Below are 21,519 nucleotides of genomic sequence, written 5' to 3' on the forward strand. Positions count from 1 at the left end.
TTCGGAACCAGCGTTCGTCCATCGGCCGTTGACAGGCCAAACGAATCGAAGGTCACAGATTTCGTTTGGGAGACCATATGGATTCGTGACACGTAGTAAGTACAATTACAGATAGTGATCGAGTCCGTCGTTAATTCGAACAATATCGAAGGACATTAGATATGGTACCACTTTCTCTCGCGTTCAAGTCTATAATTAGAGACTCCGTTTCGACGGACATTTGCAGACCCCAGAAATCAAGACCGGGCAAGTGATTACCGTTATAGAGCGGGCTACTCCCAGCGGTCCGAAACCGGTGGGAATGAAAACGGAAACACTTAACAAAAATTTCGCAGCGAGTCCTGAAAACTGACTGTTATAGTGGTCATCGCGTGACCTATCGCGTTCTCCGAAATAGCTCGTATAGCGACATCGGTCGCCACGCCTTCGATTTCGGAACGACCTTCAAGTCAGCAGCAACCACCCCGGTGGTCGGAAACGAGAACTAAGAATCTTTGGTTTTTCCAAACGCAGACAACCACACGGTCTGGAAGACTCAGTCGTGCTTTTGGCACGATGCTTACTTACGGTGTAACTATAGTGTTCACTCGGTTAACTCTAGTCTGGACGACCAACCGTGACGTCCCGACCGTCGATACTCGCGTTGGGACGGCATGGCACGGTGCGACGCGACTCAGAAACGAAACAAATCTCGTTGCCCCAGAGAATCGACTCGTCCTTTCCATGGACTCTTCCGTTTCCAGCCAACGCAAGCGCCAGCGTGCCCACCGCAACGACAACGCTGTCGATTGGGAAAGTCTCCAGGCCAGCGCAGGCAAGGAATCACTGTCAGTACTGAACGAAGTCCCCCATGTGACGGACCGTCCACCGACGGACTCGGCGACCTTTTGGAACTCGTTTGCAGCCGAATCGAGGAAGCGGCGACACCGGCCTTTGCCTTCATCACAGGCTCTCATTGCCACTATCGACGCCAGAGGATTAAGTCGCTCCCCTTGTCCATTAATTCGCGATTTTCTCGCGTCACTGGGTAGGGTTCCTTCTACTCCGACGAGCACGTCTGCCGATACGCAAGGTTCCGTCGGTGACAAACCGGAAGACGAAACGGCAAATCAGCCCCTCCTACACGCCATTGACGATGCCACCAAATCAACCATGACTCCCGGACAACATCAACGATTGCGACAGCTACAAGCCAAGGGAACATCCCTTTCTCGCCAACAGCTTGGTGAATTGCAGAAACTACGTAAGTTGCTCATCGGCGAGCAACGCGTCTACGAAAAAGCTGTGCTGGAATTTTGGAAATCAGCCGCAGATCGAGTGTTCCTAGGGTTAACCGATGACCGCTCGAAAGCACACGCGTTCGTTCAGCGCTTTTGGAGTGGAGGACTACTGGCGTCTACAGTTGTGGCGGGGAAGTGCCGTCAAATTATTTCGGTCCAGCCAGAGCACTCGTTTTCGCCAGAGCGATGCGAACACGAGCTTGTTGGCGGACCTGCATCGCAAGGGGCTGTTTGCAAACTTCCAGATGATGGGCAGGAAATCGCGTTACCATCAAGGCCACCGAGATCGCATTTGCCGTTGCACAGTGACAAACAAGCTCTCCAGCTGGCCAAGACGCACAACGCAACTCTCATTACCAGCATTGAAACTCTGGAAGTACTACTCCAGGAACCAGCAAACAGCGACTGGACCTTGCCATATTTCTGCGATGGCGAAACGTACGAAATACCAATACTGGACGCTCCGCTCGTACACTCGGTCAAGACACCAAGACTGTGTTTGGAGAAAGCCTTTCGATTGGGAATGACGGAGTGGCTGGAGTCCACAAGTATACAACAAGCACAACAACCAACAAGCGGTTGCCCGCAATCGTTTATTTATATTCTATTGGTGGTCCCTGTATTGAAGCAACGATCGCAAAGGATTCTAGTGCGGCGTCCCAGAGGATTAACCGACCACAGTGGCCAGTCACTTCTACTCCATAGTAGGATCGAATACTTCCCCGAACGAGGCCGCGAACAACCAAGTCCTAGTGAGAAAGCGCTCTGGATTCTGGACCATGTACTACAGCCAACTTCTCACGTTGTTGTGGGCAGCATAGATCCGCTTCGTTGTACAATTTTGCGTTGGGATCATGTCAGTTTGGCGCATGGTTTGGTACACATTCCGGGTCCATTTGGTCGAAGCGAGACCAGTGCTTTGAAACACTGGAGTCGACTCATGCACATCCTACTTGCCATGCAAACAATTGGACGTGGACAATACGTGTTGTCTTATCCCGGTCAGGGAATAAGTGTTCCGGAGAGTGGTATATCCGTTCACCTTGCTACGCCGTCAATAGAATCAATGCATAGAGAAGGACAGCCTTCAATAAGTCCTCTTGCAATGAACGAAAAAGCTGTCGAAAGGGCCATTCGTCCTTGGGAATGGAAAGCGGACCGCATGGAATATTCCTTCCCGATAGACAATGGACAAGCGTAGACCTACATCGCTTTCAATTTTAAAGATAAGAATATTGTTTTAAGCCACATTTCTACAGGTATGATCATTTAATTAGATCCTGTCGGTACTCCCTGCATCAAAGCAATGATCACAAATAATTCCAGTGCGGCGTCCTTGGGGGTCCACCGACCACGGTGGTCAGCCACTTCTACTCCACCGTAGGATCCGATACAACGAGGCCGCGAATTACCAAGTGCTTGTGAGAAAGTGTTCCACACAAACGTCTGGCCAAACACTTTCGATTCCAATCATTTTCCTTTGGTGCTTATCACATATTTTTTCAAACCAGCCAAACCGTGTCCGTATAGCGCACGTCACGCCGCTTCGTCATCATCCAAAGATCCGTATTTACCGTGCGAACTCGTTACAGCATCTGCACCATCCCGGACCAAAGCCTGGGCATCCGAAGTATCTTTCGAAACGAAACGAAGCCGCTCTTGCAACAGAACTCCGCTGCCCAGCACTACCATTCCCACAATCGCTAGTGCAAGTAACCAGTGGGTACTTCGGTCTCCTACAGGTGTGTTTCGCAGACACGTCCAGTGCGTCGACACAAATTCCACCCACAAGGCTGTCGTTGTTAACGCTTGATTTGGGTTGCTTATGTTGAACAGTTGAATTGGAGTGGTGGTGTTCCAGTGGGGCCAGACCTGATGCAAATGGGCATGAAGACGGGGGATGTCAAAGCGCGGAGCCCACAGGTCATAGGATCCGTGCTTGTGAATGCTGTGTGCAGAAGCTACAGCCCACGGGGGGAGCGTCGCATTGTCTGGAATAGTTTGGAAACCTTTCAAAGCCTTTCGCAAGGCTCTCCCGTCCACATTCCTAGCCACAGCGTAAATTGTGTCGTTGTAGGGCGAAACGGCAACGAGATCGTCACGGGTGACCGTGCCCGCAAACAAATCCATTCGCCAGGCCCCGGTGGATTGCACAAAGACTCGCGACGCATTATCGTGGGTCAGCGTCGCCGGAACAACGTGTTCCGTGTAGAGTCTCCAGAGTGACGCTGGAGTATCCCACTCCGGTAGAAAGTACTTTTCTGGGGCACATCCCAGGACGTCATCGAGTCCAAGAGCCGCTCGTGTACTATTAATCAAAACCGACAAGGCTTGTCCGGCCGGGGTATCAAAGTCGACATCGTTTTTGATACCGACCGCCTCTCGCAAGGCCTTTCGATTTGCGTCCAAAAAGACGTGACCAAAAAGGTCCGCCACGTCCCCATGTTCGTGGGTCCGATTGTGTGCCGCACGGGTAGTGGGAAAGGTTACCACACCGACGGTATCGAGAAAGCGTCCCGCTTCCATGGCGGTCGCCAACGGATCCAAAACAGCGTAACCGCGTCGATGCGAATGCCCATTGATAAACTGGATCGGCGTTTGGGGAGCGGCGGTCGTTTCGTTCAAAATGTTCCGTATCGCACGATGAAGGACCGTGACGAGTTGGTCCTGATAATCCATGTGGGCTAAAACGAGAATAGCGTCGTAGGATTCGTCGAGCAAGGCACGTCGGAACCACTTTTCGCGGATTGCTTCCTGTACCGGTTGTACGTACGTCGAAGAACAGTAGTTGGTAAAGTTGTAGAGAAAACCAAAGGTTAGCACGTGAGCGTTAACGTGTGGAGCGTGCAAAATGGTATAGCGTCGACCCAAGGGTCGTAACTGAGTCACGTTCCGCTTCGTCCTTTGGTAACGATCGGCCACATCGTCGAGCCAGTTCTGGACACGCTCGTTCTCGTCGTCGTTCTCTTTCATCGCGGTGTGATCTCTGTCCGAAGAGTTCCAGTAGGTATTGGAGGTCAAGTAGTTCCCACCGTTCCCGACCTTGCTACCCATGGTGTTAAACGCTCCGTTGCGTTGGAGGAAGGCGACGGACTCGTCGTGATAGAGTTCGTGATTGCCGAGATTGAAGGCGTCCCAGGGCATCCGATTCAGAATAGGGAGTAGATGCAAGGGTGGGACAGTGGATAGGCCGGTTCCGTCGAGGAAATCCCCATTGTTCACGAGCAGGACGTCCCGGAGTGCGTGGGTCGACTGCGTAGTCGCCGCGAGATTCTGGCAGTGTTGATAAAAGGACAGGACGGCACCGTAGTCGGCCGTAGCGGTATCGCTGTGTCGGGCGTGTCCAGCCACCCAAGAGTGCACGTCCGTCAGCACTACTACCGTAATCAACGGGAGTGGGGACGTCGAGGAGAATACGGTGTGGCTGTGGTCGATGATGGTGGTGTCGGGCATGACTTGATGGGGGAAGCGCGTGTGTGGAGGGTAGGGATGAGGGACGACGTAGATTGCAGTGTCTACTACATATACTGCTGCGGACCCGTGCCCAAGCTGCTGTTGCAAAATGAGGCGCGCAAGTAGTAACTGTAAACGAGAGAGAGAGAGAGCTGTACAATGCGGAAACGATCACGCTGTGCGAAGTTGTGTAGATCGATCGAAGAAAGGATGACACGAATAGAAGCGAATGGAGGTAGTCGAGTAGATTCGGGGTCGGATTCACTGACATTGTATGTGACTGTGAGACGGAAACGTTTTTGATATTTCAAATTTCAAAATGCTCCCTAGTAGAGTGGCAGCCCGACATCCTATAGCTCCACCGTGACGGCAGTATCTCTAGAGCGGGTGGTAAAAGGCTACTACATATAAAATGCTAAAACGTGAATATCACTTTCTACAGTAATAAATCGACGTGCGCGTATACCATATACCTTCATTCTATGACCCTGTATGTTTTCGATGGACAGCAATTCGCTTGGCAATTGTATATGCGAGTAAAGAATGTTCCCAAGCAACGAAATTAGCCAATGAACGTCGACTTTGCAATAGCCTCGGCCATTTTGGGATTTCAATTTGCATGTGCTTGGGGGGAATGGCCTGAAATACTTATCTCCTAGCAAGGTTCGAATGCAGTTGGACCCGGTTGATGAAAAGGATTACGAATGCCGTACGGCATGCGTGCCAAGTCATGCCCCAAAACCTACCTAGGCTAGCTAGCTAGCTAGCTAGAAACTCCTACTACACGGCGCACGCTCTTGGAAAGGATAGACACCTGCACAAATCCACAGTATCGATTGCGGCCTCTCCGTAACTTCCTATATCCACTCACTCTTTCACTTGTCCCATTATTCCTACTTGCTCTATTTCCACAGCGGCATGAATTACGGTGATACGTTTCGCACTGCGGGAGTCGGCGCGGCGGCCAAGACGGCACCGTCCACATCCGAGCCGGACCATTTCGGTTTGTCCGACAGTTACCTCTATCCAACGCAAGACACGGGCTCGTTCGATGGTGACGACGACCATTATCATCATCATCATCACCGTTACCAACGAACGTCCCGGCGCAAATGGATGTACTACACTTTACTCGGTGTTCTCGTTGTAGTTGGAGTCGCCCTGGGAATTGCCGTAGCGGTGGAGCGCCGCAACAATAACAGCGGTAGCCCAAGCAGCCAAAGTAGCAACCAAGGCGGTACCGGTTCCGCACCTTCCGGGAACAACGACAAGAACAACGATAGTGGTGTCCCCCGATCCCCCGTCTACGAAATCTTGCAACCTTTCGCGTTGCGAGGCGGGGCCGAATTCAACAACCATGATTCCTATCAGTTCAAGGCACTCCAGTACGTGGAAGCACACGCCGTCGCCCACAACACCACTTCCACCACGAATGCCCAGTCCGCGCTCTTCACGGACAGTCGTATCGTCCAACGCTACGCTTTGGCCTGTATTTACTACGCCACCTACCAGGTCCCTACGACTTGGACGGGTTACCGCTTCGCCAGCCGTTCGCTCCTGCCTTGGCAGAACAGCACCGGCTGGCTAAACGAACAATTTCCGGACGAATGCGACGGATGGTTTGGTATTCGTTGCGACACGCAGACTCGTCAAGTCGTCGAACTCGATTTCGCGTCCAACGTACTCACTGGTACCATGCCACCGGAAACGGCCCTGCTCCGAGCCCTACAAATTCTTGATCTCTACAACAATCACGTGTACAACGTCGGCGCTGCCGGCAACGATTGGCTCGGAAATCTGACCAACTTAGAACAATTGTTTTTGGGGAAATCGCCGTTCGTTACCATTGACGAAGGCATTCCCACGGCGCTCTCACGGCTGTCCAAACTCCAGGATCTCGACGTATCCTACACACTCTACCGCGGCGCATTGCAACCCTCCCTTTTTCGCAACTGGCCCGACTTGGTTTATTTAAAAATGGGCGGCAACAGCTACAATTCATCCCTCCCGCTCGCTCAGGCCAATCTGCCCTCCCTCAAGTACCTCTACGCAGAATACACCGATCTGCACGGCACTCTCAGGAACCTGTTTGTCAAAGCCCCATCCCTCGTGGAAGTTTGGATGGATAGAAATCCTCGGCTTTCCGGATCGCTACCCACCAACATGGGCAACGACGCCCCCGGATTGGCTTCCGTGTCCTTTACGCACTGCAACTTGACTGGGACCATCCCCAGCAGTCTCGCATCCATCCCGGGACTACAACAAGTGTGGTTGTACGATAATGCACTCAGGGGTTCCGTGCCAACCGAATTCGGTGCCTTGTTGGGTTTGGAACGCTTACAAATGGAACAAAATCAACTCACCGGAACAATGCCAGCGACATTGTGCCAGCAAGTCGCCCCCCTTGGCCGTTTACAGCATTTGACGGTGGACTGCGAGGAGATTGGTGGTGTCCCACCCGAAGTGAAATGCGACGAATCGTGCTGCTCCTGTTGTGGACCCTCCTGTATCACCAACGGTGCCAACATGGGCGCTCGGTAAGGTTGATCGGTAGCGATGGACCGGAGGCGAGCGAACCAACAAAGATGCCGCCATCTTCTACGACGAGACCACAGAGAAACCTCGGCTTGATTCCGACTATTGTTTCTTGCTCAATCGAAACCTCTGGGGAGCGATGTTGAACGCACATGCTAGCCTCATCTTCATAGATAGCCAGCGGTAGGGTACTGAACAGAGGTCGACCGAGAGTACTTTTTCCGATGAAGCTACAAAAGTGCTTGGCGATTTGCCCTCTGATTAGTCGATTTTACGCTACAAGTAGTATCACAGCTATGCCAACAGTAGCGGTGAATGTTTTGTTTACGAAGATCCCATTTCTTCTAAAAACTATTTTAATAGGCAATACCACAAACCTTTTGTGTTCCCTTTGCAATATAGTTTCGTTCGATATCATACGCCTCTCTCTTTCTTAAAAAGTGAAAGCGAGTGACGCACAGTTTTGCCGCGCAACATTGAGACTTTGGGATAAATGGAGCGGCCCAATATTCACGGCATTCGCAGCACTTGGAGATATGCACGGTATTCATCCTGTAAAAACGTACACAGTATTTGACGTGAGTCATCCGATAATTCCTTCGTTACCGGTAGCTTGAGTTGGGAAAAATCCCGAACTGCGTCGAGTGGAAATGTAGCAACCGTGCCTTTTTCCTGACCTAGCCATTCGTTTGTGGCAATCCAATCTTCCCACAAATACTCGTTTCTTATCACCAAAATTGTGGAATTGAATACGCTTCCGGGAGGCAAATACTCGTCCACGACTGTTCTAGTGCCGAATCGAAAATGAGCAGGAGCATCGACTTGACCACCACCAATCCATTGCTGTGCTACTTCGCTACAATTCAGAGTGTGCACACTTTCGTTTGCAGGGGAGTCTTGGATTCTTATTTGACTGGTCAAATTACCATCGATGCTTTTGGAGGTCCCGTTTGACGCTAAGTGCCACGCAAAATCATTCACGGAAGGGAAGCACTCCCACGCGCTCCCGGTCTTGCAAAATTCTCGGTTGCATCCCTTGCGGGCACGAACGTTTTGTGGGTGCATAAAGGTAAACACCGACAAAAAACGAGAGAAAGGATCACGAATAGTGATTGCAAAGAAGTCGTGGTGCCTGGCCTTGTGAAGCCTACCAAAATCTGGCACATGGTAGTATGACGTAAGACGAGAGAGATACGACTCTGTCTCATTGCCCGGCAACCTCTCTTTACACCGATTGAGAGCGAAGGAGTGGCAACCGTATCGGAGATGTTGACTCAACGATGAGCCGCCCGTTTTACCTATGTGCACAAATGCACCTGGGCGGCTCTGCACCCCATATTTCGTCATTACCGTTCGTCCGGATTCGTCTTGGATCAACCAAGATTGTGTCAGGCGTTGTTTAAAACTTTTTTGGGACGACGAGTAGACTGGCTCCGTGGATTGATTTTGGAAATCGACTCCGTTGTAAAAGTTATTGACGGTTTTCCAGTCTCCTCTGGGCCATCCTGTTCTATTTAGCCACATGCCCTCTGTTCCTTTAGAAATAATGGTGGCTTTCTGCTGATCGCTCCAAGTTTGTTGGATCTTGAAGTCCTTTCTATTGATTTCGCCCATGCGTTGCATGCTTGTTGCCGTAAACGCCAGAGCCACAAGCACGACAACTGCCAAGTTCATACACAATCGCAACGCGTTCTTTTCCTCAAGAAAAGCCATGAACAGAATGTAAAGTTTCTCTTTGCGCTATGAGAGCAACCAACTATACTCTCATTGAAACCGATGTACGCAAGCAAGGATGCAAGTGATAAGAAGACGGACGGATTATAAGGAGGAAATTGCCTAGTCGGGATTTTCGTTCTTTGTCAGGCCGCACCTAATCAGAATTTTGCAATGTAAGTAAATCCTTTGAACGCCAAGCTTTATTGAAAACAGTAAAAGCAAGTTAAGCTTTACTCTACTTGTCTTCAATTATATTCCACATAATTTTATACATAAGCTAGTCACTTTCGCTAATACTTACAGTGCATGATATTTCAGATTCAAACGCCGAAAAGTATAATATTATAAGCCGCACGATAAATATCATCGCCAAGTGTGTAGGTGTATTTCCGCTACTTGATTGTGAGAGTAGCTCAATAGTCGGACACGCGTTTCAGATTTCCGTTGAGTAATTTTTGTTCTTATGAAAACAAAGCTCGGATTCCTAAGGATTAGATTCAAAGCTTGCATGTTGACAATATAGCGTATCAATAAGTTGCACTGGCGTAACTGAATGTGAAAGTGGATCTCCCACCCTTCGTGGCTACATCGGTCCGCGACCGGACCAGGAAAATTGCATGGCAATGAGGCCTTACGTTAGCCCTTACAACAATATTTAGATGATCTCTTAGAGTAGATCCTATTTACAATTTTCACATTCACCATCAGTTGACGTGCACGTTCCGATACCGATGAATTTTGAGGAAACTGGATAAAATGTGTATGCTGCAACTTTTGTCGCTGTTAGGCTCCCAAAATCACCACTGATAGTGAGTGCTTCACAGCATCTGGTCATTGCCTGGCAAAGACGTAGGTGTATGCATCAGGATACGAGCTCCGTGGAGAGGACCTAAAAGTATTTGCTTGATTACGACTTCGATCAATTCCGAGCCGACACTCCCTTTCTCGGAGGCGAAAGAATAACGCTGTTTTGCACGGTTATTAGTAAAGGCGAGAAAAGGGGTGTATTAAAAAACGAAAGCTCTCTAGGAAAACTTGGTAGGATCAAAGGCAAATCCCATCTTTCCGTCCACAAATTTTCCGGCTGCCGAAGGTTTGCCTTTCTTCAAAGTACCCGGCAAGACAAAGACACCTGGGCGGGACATGTCTAATTTCCCTTTCAGCGCACCCAGGTCCTCATCCTCTTCGTCTTCCTCGGGCAAGCAGCACGCGCAACCAGCTTTTGCGGTCGATTTCAGCGTCCAGTGTTGTGTCGGCTGGACCGTGTCTTGAAGGGTTTTGTTTTCAATAAGTATCAGCTTGTGCTGAAAGACCGCGTTTTCGATTGGCTTTCGGTAAGCGTCAATCTTCGCTAATGGAGCCAGCGGTTTGCGCTCCCGCAAGTACGAGAACGCCGCGTCTAGGGTTTCCGACGGAACCTCCCCTCTGGTTCGGCTGCCACATACGTACTGCAAGAGCGACCGTGTGGTCCAGTGCCGAACGTCTAGCGATACAGGAGTCAGCAAGTAATCGGTTTTGAGTACGTAGGGGAGATATCCATTGATCCGTTCGTCTTCTTTCAACAAGAAAAAGGCGTCTACCGCAGCCATCCAAGTTTCGACAACGTCGGCAATTTCTATCGGCAGCGAAACGAGTGCCCGCGAGTACGGTGGCATCGTGTTGACGGAATGAAGCATACTACGAGAAAGCGGTGTGGTGTAGGACACCGGGTGTGGGAACTGAAGCGCGTCACTAACACATTCCGGAACGTGATTGCGTTGGAAGGAGCGCCGTCCGTGGAAGGCGGCCTGAGCCGTCTGGATGCAGCCGGTGTAGCAAAACAGGTGTCGGTCGTCCGGGAAGACTTGTTGAAGCATGGGAAGCAAAATTGGCGTCACTGCAGCGCCGTAGGATATCAGCAGTGTGGGTTGTTCGCAATTCCAAGCCTGCATTCGACAAAACGCGTACAGGACCCGTTCAAGGTCGTCGCGTGGGTGTAGGTTCTTCCGCGTCAGCAGGGCTAGCTGAGTCAACCAGAGAGGATTTTCGTAAATTTCCACCGCACTTTTGGTGATTTGCAAGAGATCCTTGACCAATGCACTTGCCGTCGAGGCGGCGGCATCGGCCAGGAAGCAGAATGTCGTGGAGTGAATCTTTCGTTCCATGGCGTCGGCGAGCGCCATTCCGAACGTCGTCAAAGGTAATTGATAGATTTGCGAGGACTCTTGGTCGTACAGCCATACATAATAGTCGGTGGAGGGCATGCGTTCATCCGTACAAATCTTTCCGATTCGTAGTCGTCCCTTGCGGTCGACGATCGCTTGTACCAAAAGTTCCACGTGCGCCATATCGCGAACCAATTTGGTTTGTGCGAGCTCGATTTCGTCGTTATAGTTGCCAACCCCTCCCGCCAGTACGTACGAGCATTGCAACACGGCACGTTCCATGGCTTGCCGCCACCGGTAGCCGTATTCGGCACTCCGTTTCGCGTGGGTGCGTTCCGGGGATAGAATCCTCCGGCTGACGGTGTCCGAGCTGGCGGCCGTCAAGACGCCGACGCCGCACGCGGCCAACGCGGCCGCTCCCACAGTAACCGCTGTAGTCCAGTCCACGGCACTCCCGTCAGTCATAGTGGCGGAACGGGGGAAACCGAGAAGTTTATGGTTTTGTGTCGGCCTATGATTGACGCTGAGAAAAGGAAATCGTTTACCGTTTACAGAGAGGCTACTGGATCGGTCGAGTTCGCAATACGTACGCCGTCCGTCTCGAACACCGACTCCAACCCTAAGGACGAGAAGGTGGTAGTTCCTAAGCTAAAATACGATATGGTTGTAGGTGTCCTCTAACGACAAGTGAAAAAAGCTATGCTTTCTCACTAACAGGTTTGTCTCGATTGGTAACTTTTGTGGCTAACGTACTTTGCCTTACTGACAGTGAAACACCGGGTTGTCTCCAGAAAATCCGTCTCCAACCTGTAAGGCTTCACGAGAATGTTCGCTCGCATTCGCTAGTTGCTACGCTTTTGAACTGTACGAGGGACTTGCCTTGGATTGCATCGTCCTGCAGTTCGGTGAATCATTTCCAAACGAGGAGCACTGGGAAAGGAGCCTTTTCCTTGTGTATTGTACGGGCGACAGCAGCGCACAATCTCTCTGCTCCTACTACTACTACTACTACTACTACTACTACTACTACCAGTAGCAATAGTACTCATAGTCGAGTCGTTCGACTTCCCCCGACTACTGGCAACCGACACTGCGTGCGGGAATGGAGCATCGGTATAGTGGTACGTTTCCCGTCACCGTCCGGACGATTGCACAATGTCACTAGTGGTGTGGCGACCACGGTTTTGTCGTACCAACGGGGCTCCTTCGTAGGTACCGTCGTCGCGTCGCCAACCTTCGTTGGCAATCACGGCACAAAAGGTAGGAATGCCGAACCATTGATTATCGGCCAGCCAGACATCGATCGGCCCCACAACGGGCAATTGATCCAACAATAGAGCCGCTGCTGCTTGAGTGATTATATACGCGTGGGTATGAAATCCGTATTCGGGTCGGTACAGGTGCACGGTGGGATGGCGAGGATCGTGCGAGGTCCGTCGACGATGCGGAGGGCAGTCCCCCCTTGCTCCGTCACGTTCCAACAGTACACGTGCGCCACGATCGGAAAAGCCCAAATACAGGATACCCCAAGTAGGGTCGTTGCCCCGGGGAAGTTGCTCCCACGCCCGGGCCCAACACTTTTCGAATCGACTCTGGCCCCGATGACTGGTAAAGGAAACATCGTCTTCCAACACTAGCATGGTGGGACCATTCTCGCTGTCATGAGTACTACTACTGCTACCACCACTGCTATGTCTCGCGTCACCATTGTCACTACAACGGTGGGTCGGATCGTGGACCAGTTCTCGCCAGAGGGCCACGTGGGATCGGGCACAGCCTCGTTCGCCAGGCGTTAGTATTTTGGGGCCAGGAATGACCCGGGCACTGTAGCGGGCATTGTTGGTGGCATCCCATTCCCATTGGACGTCGTTTTCGTCCGCGGACGAAAACGACGTGGGAGTCTCCGTCGGGGTGGAGTTTGTGGACGACGGGGGCGGGCACGGTGGGGGTCCGCCTGTGCACGCGGGAAACCGTTGCATTTGGGCAGCGAACGACCGACTAACGCGGACTGCTTCTTGTTGCATTTGTATCCATTTATCCGGACGGGACTGTAGATTGATACACCGGATAGAGGTTACGGAGGGGAGTGTGCGTGACACTGGGATACGAGAGGTGGTGGCAGTGGCAGTGGCCGACTCGGGTGCTCCGGTAAGAAGGTCCGGACGTGTCTCGTCTACCGCAGCAGCAGCATCACGGGATCGACGTCGTCGATGTGGAGGCACGTACGCCATTGGACCGACACTCGAGCACGACTCTTTTTGCGGGGAAATGAGGAGACACTTGTTCGATAGTGTAGTTTAAGGAATCGAATATAAAAGTAGTGTCAAGGAGGTACAGGCTTGACAGTGAATCACTTCTATCAGTGAACCCGTCTACCTTCCTAACAGGGTTTGGGGTTGGGTAACAGTCAGGTATTACATCACTACCTACTACTCTCTACTAGCTAGAGACAACGTTCGGTCGATTGGTAGGTTCTCCACGTGGGTGTACACGAGGTCCGTCGCAACGACACGACCCAATGAGTTCGCGGAAGAATCCGAGTTGCCGTCGGTCCTGGTGCGGAACGAATGCAGTGCGCGTGTCTGCTCGGCGAGGTTTGCCCCGCACCGGACGAAACTTCATGCGGAAACTGAACCACCACCGATTGTCCGATACAAAAATAGGTAGGTGTTTGTCGGCGTTTGGGTCTCGCTGACGACACCACGAACGAACGACGTTGGTTCGTTTCTCACTGTTTTTCTCTCACCGTCCAGCCAGTCAACACTCGGGTCCACAATATACAAGCATTCACTGTCGGTGCACCAACGAGCTCTTCGTCACTCTCTTTCACAGTTTCACACAATCACACACACTCTCACAAATAGACACATTCACTCTCACATTCACACACCTTTCTCTCACAGACAACCATGAGAATACGGTGTGTCGTCGTGTGGGTGGGAACCTGGACGACGCTCACGTCGGCTTGGATGATGCCTGGTCGGACGAGCTCCATCGCACCGGGACGGCACCGAGTTGCCCATCGCGACGTGACTCTCGCGTCCACCGTCGCGGCTCCGGACGAAGTCGCCGGCACGACGGTCGGCGACACGAAAGGGGCAGTCTTGCGTCTCGCGGACGTGGCCATTTCTCGCGGAGCCTCGTCACTCTTGCAAAACATTGCCTGGAGTGTGCAAACCAACGAACGGTGGGGCATTGTCGGTCCCAACGGAGCCGGCAAGTCCACTCTCCTGGGAGCCATTACCGGGACGGTGCGGATGGACCGGGGAGCCGCCTTGGTCGGACCCAAAGTGCGTGTCGGACATCTCCGACAATCCGCCGTCAGTGGATCCGTGCGGACGCTGGCGGAAGAAGCCCGCAGCGAAATGGTAGAGATTGAACACGCACGGGAACGACTCCACCTCACGACTCTCGTAGTGGAAGGTGGGGATTACAGTGATCAGGCCTTGGCCGAGTTGGGGGAAGCCCAGGAACAATTCGAAAAGGCGGGTGGCTACGAACAGGAACAAATGGTGGATTCCGTACTCAAAGGATTGGGATTTGAACCCCAAGACTCGCATCGCTTGTGCAGCGACTTTTCCGGCGGCTGGCAAATGAGAATTGCCCTCGCCAGACTGCTTTTGAGCAAACCCTCTCTGTTACTCCTCGACGAACCCTCCAATCACTTGGATTCCTCCGCGCGAGATTGGTTGGGCAAATACATTGCCAAGTACGACGGCAGCGTGGTTCTCGTTTCGCACGACGTGGAACTTTTGGACGCCTCGGTCAATTCCATTGCCGAAATATCCGGCAATACGCTCCTGGAATACCGCGGTTGTTCCTACAGCAAGTACCTCGACGAAAAAGAGTTCCGCGCCCAGTCCGCCGAAGCCGAATACAAACGCAATCTCGAAGAAGCCGCCCGGCTACAGTCCTTTATCGACAAATTCGGAGCGAGTGCCACCAAGGCGGCCTCGGCACAGTCCCGCGTCAAAATGTTGGAAAAAATGAAACGCGAAGGCAAGCTAGATCCACCCCCCGTGGCGGTCGTCTCCCGTGGACCACAGCCGGAACTCGTCCTGCCCCCGCCACCCAAACCCAACGGCGAAAACCTTCTTGCTCTCACCAACGCCTCGATTGGGCACGATCCCGACCAAGAACCGCTGCTCACGAATATTGATCTCACCATTACGCGAGGTATGAAACTGCTACTCCGGGGACCCAACGGCGCCGGCAAGTCGACCCTCTTGAAGGCGCTGCGTGGGAATCTACCCCACATGCTGATGCAAGGCACCCGTACCGAGAACGACCGTCTGCGACTGGGGGTCTTCACCCAAGACTTGGCGCAGGAACTCGATACCAACGCTCGCGCCGTCGACCTAGTGACTGCGTATGCCCGGGAAGGAGCGGACGGAAACGTTGCCGTGACGGACGAAGCAGCCAGAAGCGTCATGGGCCGACTTAATTTGGGTGGCGAAAAGCCACTCCGCAAGGTAGGGGCGCTCAGTGGAGGAGAAAAGGCACGCGTAGCGTTGAGTATGTTTGCCCTCAAGGCTAGTAATTTACTCATGCTGGACGAGCCCAGTAACCATTTGGACGTGGGCTGCATTGATGCTCTGGCCAGGGCCTTGAGTGGATGGGGAGGAAAAGACGGAGCCGTCGTGGTCATTTCTCACGACAAGGCCTTTTGTGAAAAAGTGGGCTTCACCCATGTCGGAACAGTGATGAACGGGGGCATTGTGCTGGAACAGCGATCCCTTCGTGAAAGCGACTGGGAACAGTACGACATTGGCGCTGCCAATGCCAAACTTTCCCGCACATAATATTTACATTTAGTAGTACACTGTAAACTAGTTTGTGAGGCCTCGTGAGTCGGCTGGATGACGCAAGAGGATTCGGGAGGGGGCCGGAAAGCCGATCAGGCAACCATCCCTCCCACATTTAAATCGGAATTCTCACCAACAGATAGCCGACGTACCATATTCTACATAAAAGGACTTAGGATTGGCCCAACGCAGTTTATTTCGATCGATGACGGCGACTCCTTCTCGAGGCAGAGGCCACTTGGTCGTTTACAACGGATCATCGGTCCGTATTCGACGCAAATAAGTACGGCGACCCTGAAGTGGTCGCCTACTTTGTCGGACGGCCACACATGCTGTCTCGCTTGTTTGGAGTTTCAATAGGTAATTGTTATGATAAGGATGAGAAGCCCAAATAAACTAAAGCCACATTTATGGGAAGACTTAAATACCCGACTCTCGCTACAAAGTATTCGATTCCATTGGTGGAGCTAAAGTTTCAGTAATAAATAGAAGTCCCATCCTTGTCCGTTGGAGCTCAACAAAAAAACACACACACTACGTACATGGCAGGCCGAAAAAATTTGGTTGGCATTCCAAGTCGACCAATTAGACGGCGCAGGTTTTTTACAAGCGCTTACTTCTCTAGAGCAGCCATCGCGCAAGTAGCTCCCACAATTCGAAACCAAACTGACTTTAAGGATGCCGACTCTTGTACAAGAGCTTACGCAGCCTCAGTTGGAATGGTTGTACAAATACCAATGTTTGCTGGACACTACAGATCCGCAAGAATGTGATTACGAGACAATGGTGGAGAGCACCCTGACAGGGCGCCAGAGTGGGGACCATAGCGGCGACGAAAGCCCTCTGCGCCGCAAACGGGCGCGAATGCACCAGGAATGCACCTTGTGCAAGAGTGTGCCTTTCCCTTACAGTGGGGATAACCTTAGTTGGGATCAGCAGTTTAAGAACCTTTTGACCTTCAAAAGCGTACATGGTGTAAGTCTCTTTGGACCGACAGCAAAGGAATGTAACATAGAGCATTCTCCTTCTTATTCCTTCTCTTTTGCTCCTCAGCACTGTAAAGTACCGCCTTGCAGTGACGTTTGCTGCCCAGAGCTGAGTAACTGGATCGGGTTGCAACGCTTGAAATACAAATGCCCGTCAAAGTACGGAGGATTAAGCAACACCCGAACCAAAATGATAGAAAAGGCTCTCTTTGAGATATCATCGAATTGTCTCGCCGAGACGATTAGCTTTGCTTAAAGAGCTACCAGCCTTCGTAACAGACATAACTCTCTCCTTGCCAAGCAAGTGTTTTGATTTCAACCTTGAAACTCTTTTGCCAGGGTCGAAATTGGTGGATGCACTTCAACCTACGACCACTTCAACCGATTGGATGCAATAGCTGGTACGAAGCAGATCCTGCGTTCAAGTTTTCACGGAGCGCAACAAAAGACGCCAACAGTAGCAGGTCTTGCGGTGACAATCAATTCTACAAACCTGGCAATCGCTTGACAATGGCAGTTCGCAACAGAACAGCACATAAACAATGACCAAAATTGTAACAAATAGCAAAGACGGGCAAGAGAGCTTTCACTCTTTAGTAGGGCTTCCATGATGGCAGTTTTAAGCTATCTATGCTTCCAGTGGATTCAGCAAACTAGAAGGAATCCAGCAGTAAACGTATATACGCTCCCACGTGTCAGTATTTTCTATCCAAAGTAAAGTGGAAGCCCATCAAAGAAAGCAAAGTCCGCAGGCATTTATGCCGCTATTGGGCCGGACGACATTCCGGCTCATCCTCAGAATCTCCTTTCTCGTCATCTGGGGCTGTATCCGGAAAACTTTGTCGCCCTTCTGGCCGGGTCCTTCGAAGAATATCGATAGAGGGTATGTCATTGGTAAAAGGACTTGACACCGGTCTTCGGGGGTACAAAGCCGAAGACGGGCTTCCTTCTTCACCTCTGGTCCACGCTTCACTAAGCCAATCAGTACTTTCTTCGGAAGTCGATTCCACCAAGTTGCTCGAAGGAGGTGCGGGGACATAGCTACTGGTGACTTCGACAATGTTTCTCCTGCCGTCCTGTAGCGACTGCGCCGAATCCCGAGCGACAGTGCGAAGGTGTTCGTGTGTGGCTCTCGACGATTGCTGTTCAAATATCATACTACCGACCGCGGGAATAGAAGATGACGATGAACCGCCCGAATTTAACAGTGCCGGATGGAAAATCCATGGCGAGGATAAAAAACTGCTCGATTCGCCAGGGTTTCCGGATCGTCGGAGAGAAATTGCTAACGCCGAAGCCAACGTAATGTTCGGGACTCGCTGCTCCCTATCTTGAGGAGTGTCGTCATTGCCTTGCGAAGAAGACCTGTTGGGTCTCCTTGATTGTAGATTTCTTTCGGAGCTTTGTTCTTCATCTTTCATCGCTGCTGCTGCGCTTTTGGGGATTCATCGGAATCAATGGATTGTCAAATAGTTTTTTTAATGTTTATGGCAAATTGGTACTTGTGTTGCGAAGCAGTTCAGAACGGCGAAGTTCACCGCGACACTGGGAAGGCTACTTCTAGCATTTCGTGGCACTTTCGCAGAAATTTCGAATTACGAGGTCTTACAGTTAGCTGATTCGATAACACTTGTACATGGTGGACGTCTTAAGAAGAGAACAAAAATTATGCGAGGTCTGACGACAGCCAGAAGCGTCCGACTGCAATTATTCGTTTTGATTTAAATACTATAGTCGTAAGACATCTATAAATAGGGAACGTTCCTCGTCATTTTCAGAAACGACTGATTTTTTCCTACGGAGTATATTTGATTTGACCGAATTACACGAAGACACCGGAAACAAGCAGTGAAGACGGAGTAACAAAGTTGACTGTTAACATACGAAGAAGTGATTGTCTAACCGCAACGAAAAACAAAATAACTGAAACAAACTTCTTGTCAATTCTTGCCGTCTACCAATATCCATAGCCCCGAGTATGGTGGCACTGCATCAAACGCTAAAAAGATTCGTTCTGTTTTTTTGTTTGCTCATTTATTTCCATCAATTCACTCACAGTTAGCGACACCGCGGGAAGATCGTATTCCCAGTAATTTGACTTGCAATACCTATTGCTCCCATGCTTTGGTCTGGCCGGAATCGTCAAGCCCATATATCTTTACTGCCTTTTGTCACTTGGGCAAACAACACAAACTCTCTTGATACCGTGGCTGTTCCTGTTTTCCCACATTAACATTCTCTATACCTCACTCGGAGAATTCCGGTGCGCAATCAGTGTAGGAAGGAAGTCTGTTTTTTATAATGTATTATAATAAATTTCATTGGAGCGTGTTTCGACGATACTTGAGCTGAGCTATTAGGCTACAAGTCACTTACTGTCAGTGAGTGTACTGCTAAATCGTTTCGAAAGCTAGAGTTTGATTCCTCCACACAATTGTACAGGATTCTTTAGCAGGCATTCCTTGGACAGTCAATCCTCCCTTGCGGTGCGAGACCTGATGAATGCCTCTCTGGAAGGATAATAGAAACCTATGTCCTCTATCTGTAAGGCATAATACGTAGGTGGCTTGTGGGAGTCTTGAAATTTGAAGCAGGAACTGCTAACTGTAAGCGAACGATCACGTAATTTTCATTCCCTCTCTGTTTTGAGTTAGGTGGTTGTATGAATCTTCAAAGTCAAATCAAAGCAGGACCGGCTAGCTGTATGAGACCAGTCACGTGATTCTCATTCGCTGTTTGATAAAAGGTTAGTCCTGGCTGCACATGATACTATCTTACGCGGATATGCGCCAGCAAAGCCTCAACGTACGGAGCTTAAACAAATTTGCCATTATTACGTCGCAGTATATACCTCTTCTTGTCATGTTTCGCCAAAGACAGACACTGCATTTAAATAAGTTTGATCCTTATATAGAGATATTTTTTTGGAGGAAAAGCTAATCATTGGTCTTGATGCAATTTTTAAGTCTTGGAAAGTCGTGAGGACGCAAATGGCGGCATACTTTTCCCTTGCCCATCGTTTTTCTGAAAAAAGAATCTCTCATCGTTGCATCAAGCGTCGCAAAAGAACCATAAGTGGCTCCTTGCCTTGCCTTGCCTATCCATCATGTCTCGTAATCTATACTATGACAGATCTTACAATGCTTTCCGCGTCCCTTTCTACCGTACTCGCAGATTTATATTCGGGGTAACTCTTTCGGCAATGCTACTGATTGCGATTGTAGCCGTGGTGGTCACCAGGCAAAGCAGATCGGAAGTTTTTGTGCCAGAAAGCTTGTCCGGTCCTCGTGTTCCTGAAGTTGAAGTCTCTGGCTCTACCCTTCAAGATAACGAGGCTGAACTCGTAGCCATACTGATCAGACGTTATGATCAGTTGGGTCTTTCTTGGAGGGGATTGTACGACGTCACAGCTCCCCAGGGCAAAGCTTTGCAAGCTGTTGCGGGTACAACTCTTTACTCTTCGTTATTCCACCTTCGTAGCATCCAGCGCTTTGCCCTTGGGGTCTTTTACTATTCCACATTTGCAGTTTCGCATCCGTACTTGGAAGCTGAGGCCACTCGTCCCTGGGGCTCCAGCGACTTCTGGATGACCAGTACTCCCGAGTGTGAATGGAAAGGCATCACGTGCGATGCTAGTGGTCTCGTTGTAGCGATTAACTTGTTAGGCAATAATCTGTCCGGATCACTTCCACTGGAACTTGCTCTCTTGGACAAATTGGTGAGCTTGAATCTGGCAAACAACGATATATATGGGGAAGAGGCCAGCAACGACGTCTGGAGCTATTTGCCAAACCTACAGGAGCTCATAATGGACGATAACTATGTTATAGCTACCACAGGGCTACCAACTCAAATGAAGAGCTTGGTAGCAATTCAGAAGTTATCCGTTTCCTACAATCTGCTGAGGGGTATTCTGGATGGTGAGATTATCGGCAATATGCAGCGCCTGACGCATCTGGAAATTGAATCGAACCGCATTTCTGGCGAACTCCCCGCAGAACTTGGAGGTCTGCCCAACTTAGAGTCTTTTTACATTCGCCAAAATAGCCTTTCATTCGACTTGAACAACCTGATCATGCTTAACCGATGGCCAAATGCACGAGCGTTGTGGCTCGATCACAACCCTATTACCGGAACGATTCCTCCCGAGCTTGGTACTTTGACAACACTTACATCTTTCAGCCTTACCAATTCCACTCTAAGGGGAAGTATTCCCACCGAAATGGGCAATCTGGTCAATTTGAGGCGCTGCTGGTTATATAACAATGCATTGACTGGCACCATCCCGGAAGCTTTGTCGGGTTGGGTTGACTTGCAAGTCTTAGAGGTGTATGGAAATAATTTGGTTGGAGACATGCCTCAAGGTATATGTGACACGATTGCGGCCTCGGACTACCAGTTCAAAAACTTGTCAGCTGATTGCACCCGTGTAGCCTGCGGTGGATGTTGTACGGATTGCCAGAATAGTTAATATAATCCAATTGTTTGCCAGAATGAAGTACAAACCATGCATACTTCACAAAGCTGGGTGTGGGTGTGTCAATTGTGAATAAGACTAGTATATATTAAGGCAGCTCTCGGTCCTATACCAAAATACTAG

The 21,519-nt window shown here is 50.5% G+C and overlaps 9 protein-coding genes across 9 annotated transcripts; 4 read left to right on the plus strand and 5 right to left on the minus strand.

Annotated features, from left to right (window-relative positions):
* Nucleotides 1-723: 723 nt before the first annotated feature.
* On the plus strand, nt 724-2,481 carry PHATRDRAFT_49664 (predicted protein; the record flags this gene model as incomplete). Its single annotated transcript, XM_002184313.1, has 1 exon — nt 724-2,481. One exon carries the CDS (start codon nt 724-726, stop codon nt 2,479-2,481), a length of 1,758 nt encoding a protein of 585 aa, XP_002184349.1.
* A 335-nt stretch (nt 2,482-2,816) lies between these two features.
* PHATRDRAFT_49665 (predicted protein) lies at nt 2,817-4,733 on the minus strand (the record flags this gene model as incomplete). Its single annotated transcript, XM_002184411.1, has 1 exon — nt 2,817-4,733. The coding sequence occupies one exon, from the start codon at nt 4,731-4,733 to the stop codon at nt 2,817-2,819; it is 1,917 nt and encodes a 638-aa protein (XP_002184447.1).
* Nucleotides 4,734-5,620: 887 nt separating this feature from the next.
* PHATRDRAFT_49666 (predicted protein) lies at nt 5,621-7,637 on the plus strand. The gene has a single exon (XM_002184314.1). The coding sequence runs from the start codon at nt 5,652-5,654 to the stop codon at nt 7,272-7,274; it is 1,623 nt and encodes a 540-aa protein (XP_002184350.1). The 5' UTR covers nt 5,621-5,651; the 3' UTR covers nt 7,275-7,637.
* A 141-nt stretch (nt 7,638-7,778) lies between these two features.
* Nucleotides 7,779-9,053, minus strand: PHATRDRAFT_49667 (predicted protein; the record flags this gene model as incomplete). Its single annotated transcript, XM_002184412.1, has 2 exons — nt 8,567-9,053; nt 7,779-8,425 (listed from the first exon to the last, which is right to left on the minus strand). Exons 1-2 carry the CDS (start codon nt 8,979-8,981, stop codon nt 7,779-7,781), a joined length of 1,062 nt encoding a protein of 353 aa, XP_002184448.1. The 5' UTR covers nt 8,982-9,053.
* A 915-nt stretch (nt 9,054-9,968) lies between these two features.
* PHATRDRAFT_49668 (predicted protein) lies at nt 9,969-11,624 on the minus strand. The gene has a single exon (XM_002184413.1). The coding sequence runs from the start codon at nt 11,591-11,593 to the stop codon at nt 10,010-10,012; it is 1,584 nt and encodes a 527-aa protein (XP_002184449.1). The 5' UTR covers nt 11,594-11,624; the 3' UTR covers nt 9,969-10,009.
* Nucleotides 11,625-12,261: 637 nt separating this feature from the next.
* Nucleotides 12,262-13,356, minus strand: PHATRDRAFT_49669 (predicted protein; the record flags this gene model as incomplete). The annotated part of the gene is made up of 1 exon (XM_002184414.1): nt 12,262-13,356. The coding sequence occupies exon 1, from the start codon at nt 13,150-13,152 to the stop codon at nt 12,262-12,264; it is 891 nt and encodes a 296-aa protein (XP_002184450.1). The 5' UTR covers nt 13,153-13,356.
* An 876-nt stretch (nt 13,357-14,232) lies between these two features.
* Nucleotides 14,233-15,786, plus strand: PHATRDRAFT_16142 (predicted protein; the record flags this gene model as incomplete). The annotated part of the gene is made up of 1 exon (XM_002184315.1): nt 14,233-15,786. A coding segment is annotated over one exon (1,554 nt), but the record flags the coding sequence as incomplete, so codon positions are not given.
* Nucleotides 15,787-17,683: 1,897 nt separating this feature from the next.
* PHATRDRAFT_40425 (predicted protein) lies at nt 17,684-18,340 on the minus strand (the record flags this gene model as incomplete). Its single annotated transcript, XM_002184415.1, has 1 exon — nt 17,684-18,340. One exon carries the CDS (start codon nt 18,338-18,340, stop codon nt 17,684-17,686), a length of 657 nt encoding a protein of 218 aa, XP_002184451.1.
* A 1,609-nt stretch (nt 18,341-19,949) lies between these two features.
* On the plus strand, nt 19,950-21,417 carry PHATRDRAFT_49670 (predicted protein). The gene has a single exon (XM_002184316.1). It carries the CDS (start codon nt 20,026-20,028, stop codon nt 21,388-21,390), a length of 1,365 nt encoding a protein of 454 aa, XP_002184352.1. The 5' UTR covers nt 19,950-20,025; the 3' UTR covers nt 21,391-21,417.
* Nucleotides 21,418-21,519: the final 102 nt, after the last annotated feature.

The sequence above is a fragment of the Phaeodactylum tricornutum genome, chromosome 23 (assembly GCF_000150955.2).
Source record: "Phaeodactylum tricornutum CCAP 1055/1 chromosome 23, whole genome shotgun sequence".
Lineage (NCBI taxonomy): Eukaryota > Bacillariophyta > Bacillariophyceae > Surirellales > Neidiaceae > Phaeodactylum > Phaeodactylum tricornutum.

What these genes read in the sequence shown, in the direction of transcription:
- PHATRDRAFT_49668 (XM_002184413.1), bottom strand. Translation starts at nt 11,593, where the DNA reads ATGACTGACGGGAGTGCCGTGGACTGGACTACAGCGGTTACTGTGGGA.
- PHATRDRAFT_49666 (XM_002184314.1), top strand. Translation starts at nt 5,652, where the DNA reads ATGAATTACGGTGATACGTTTCGCACTGCGGGAGTCGGCGCGGCGGCC.
- PHATRDRAFT_49670 (XM_002184316.1), top strand. Translation starts at nt 20,026, where the DNA reads ATGTCTCGTAATCTATACTATGACAGATCTTACAATGCTTTCCGCGTC.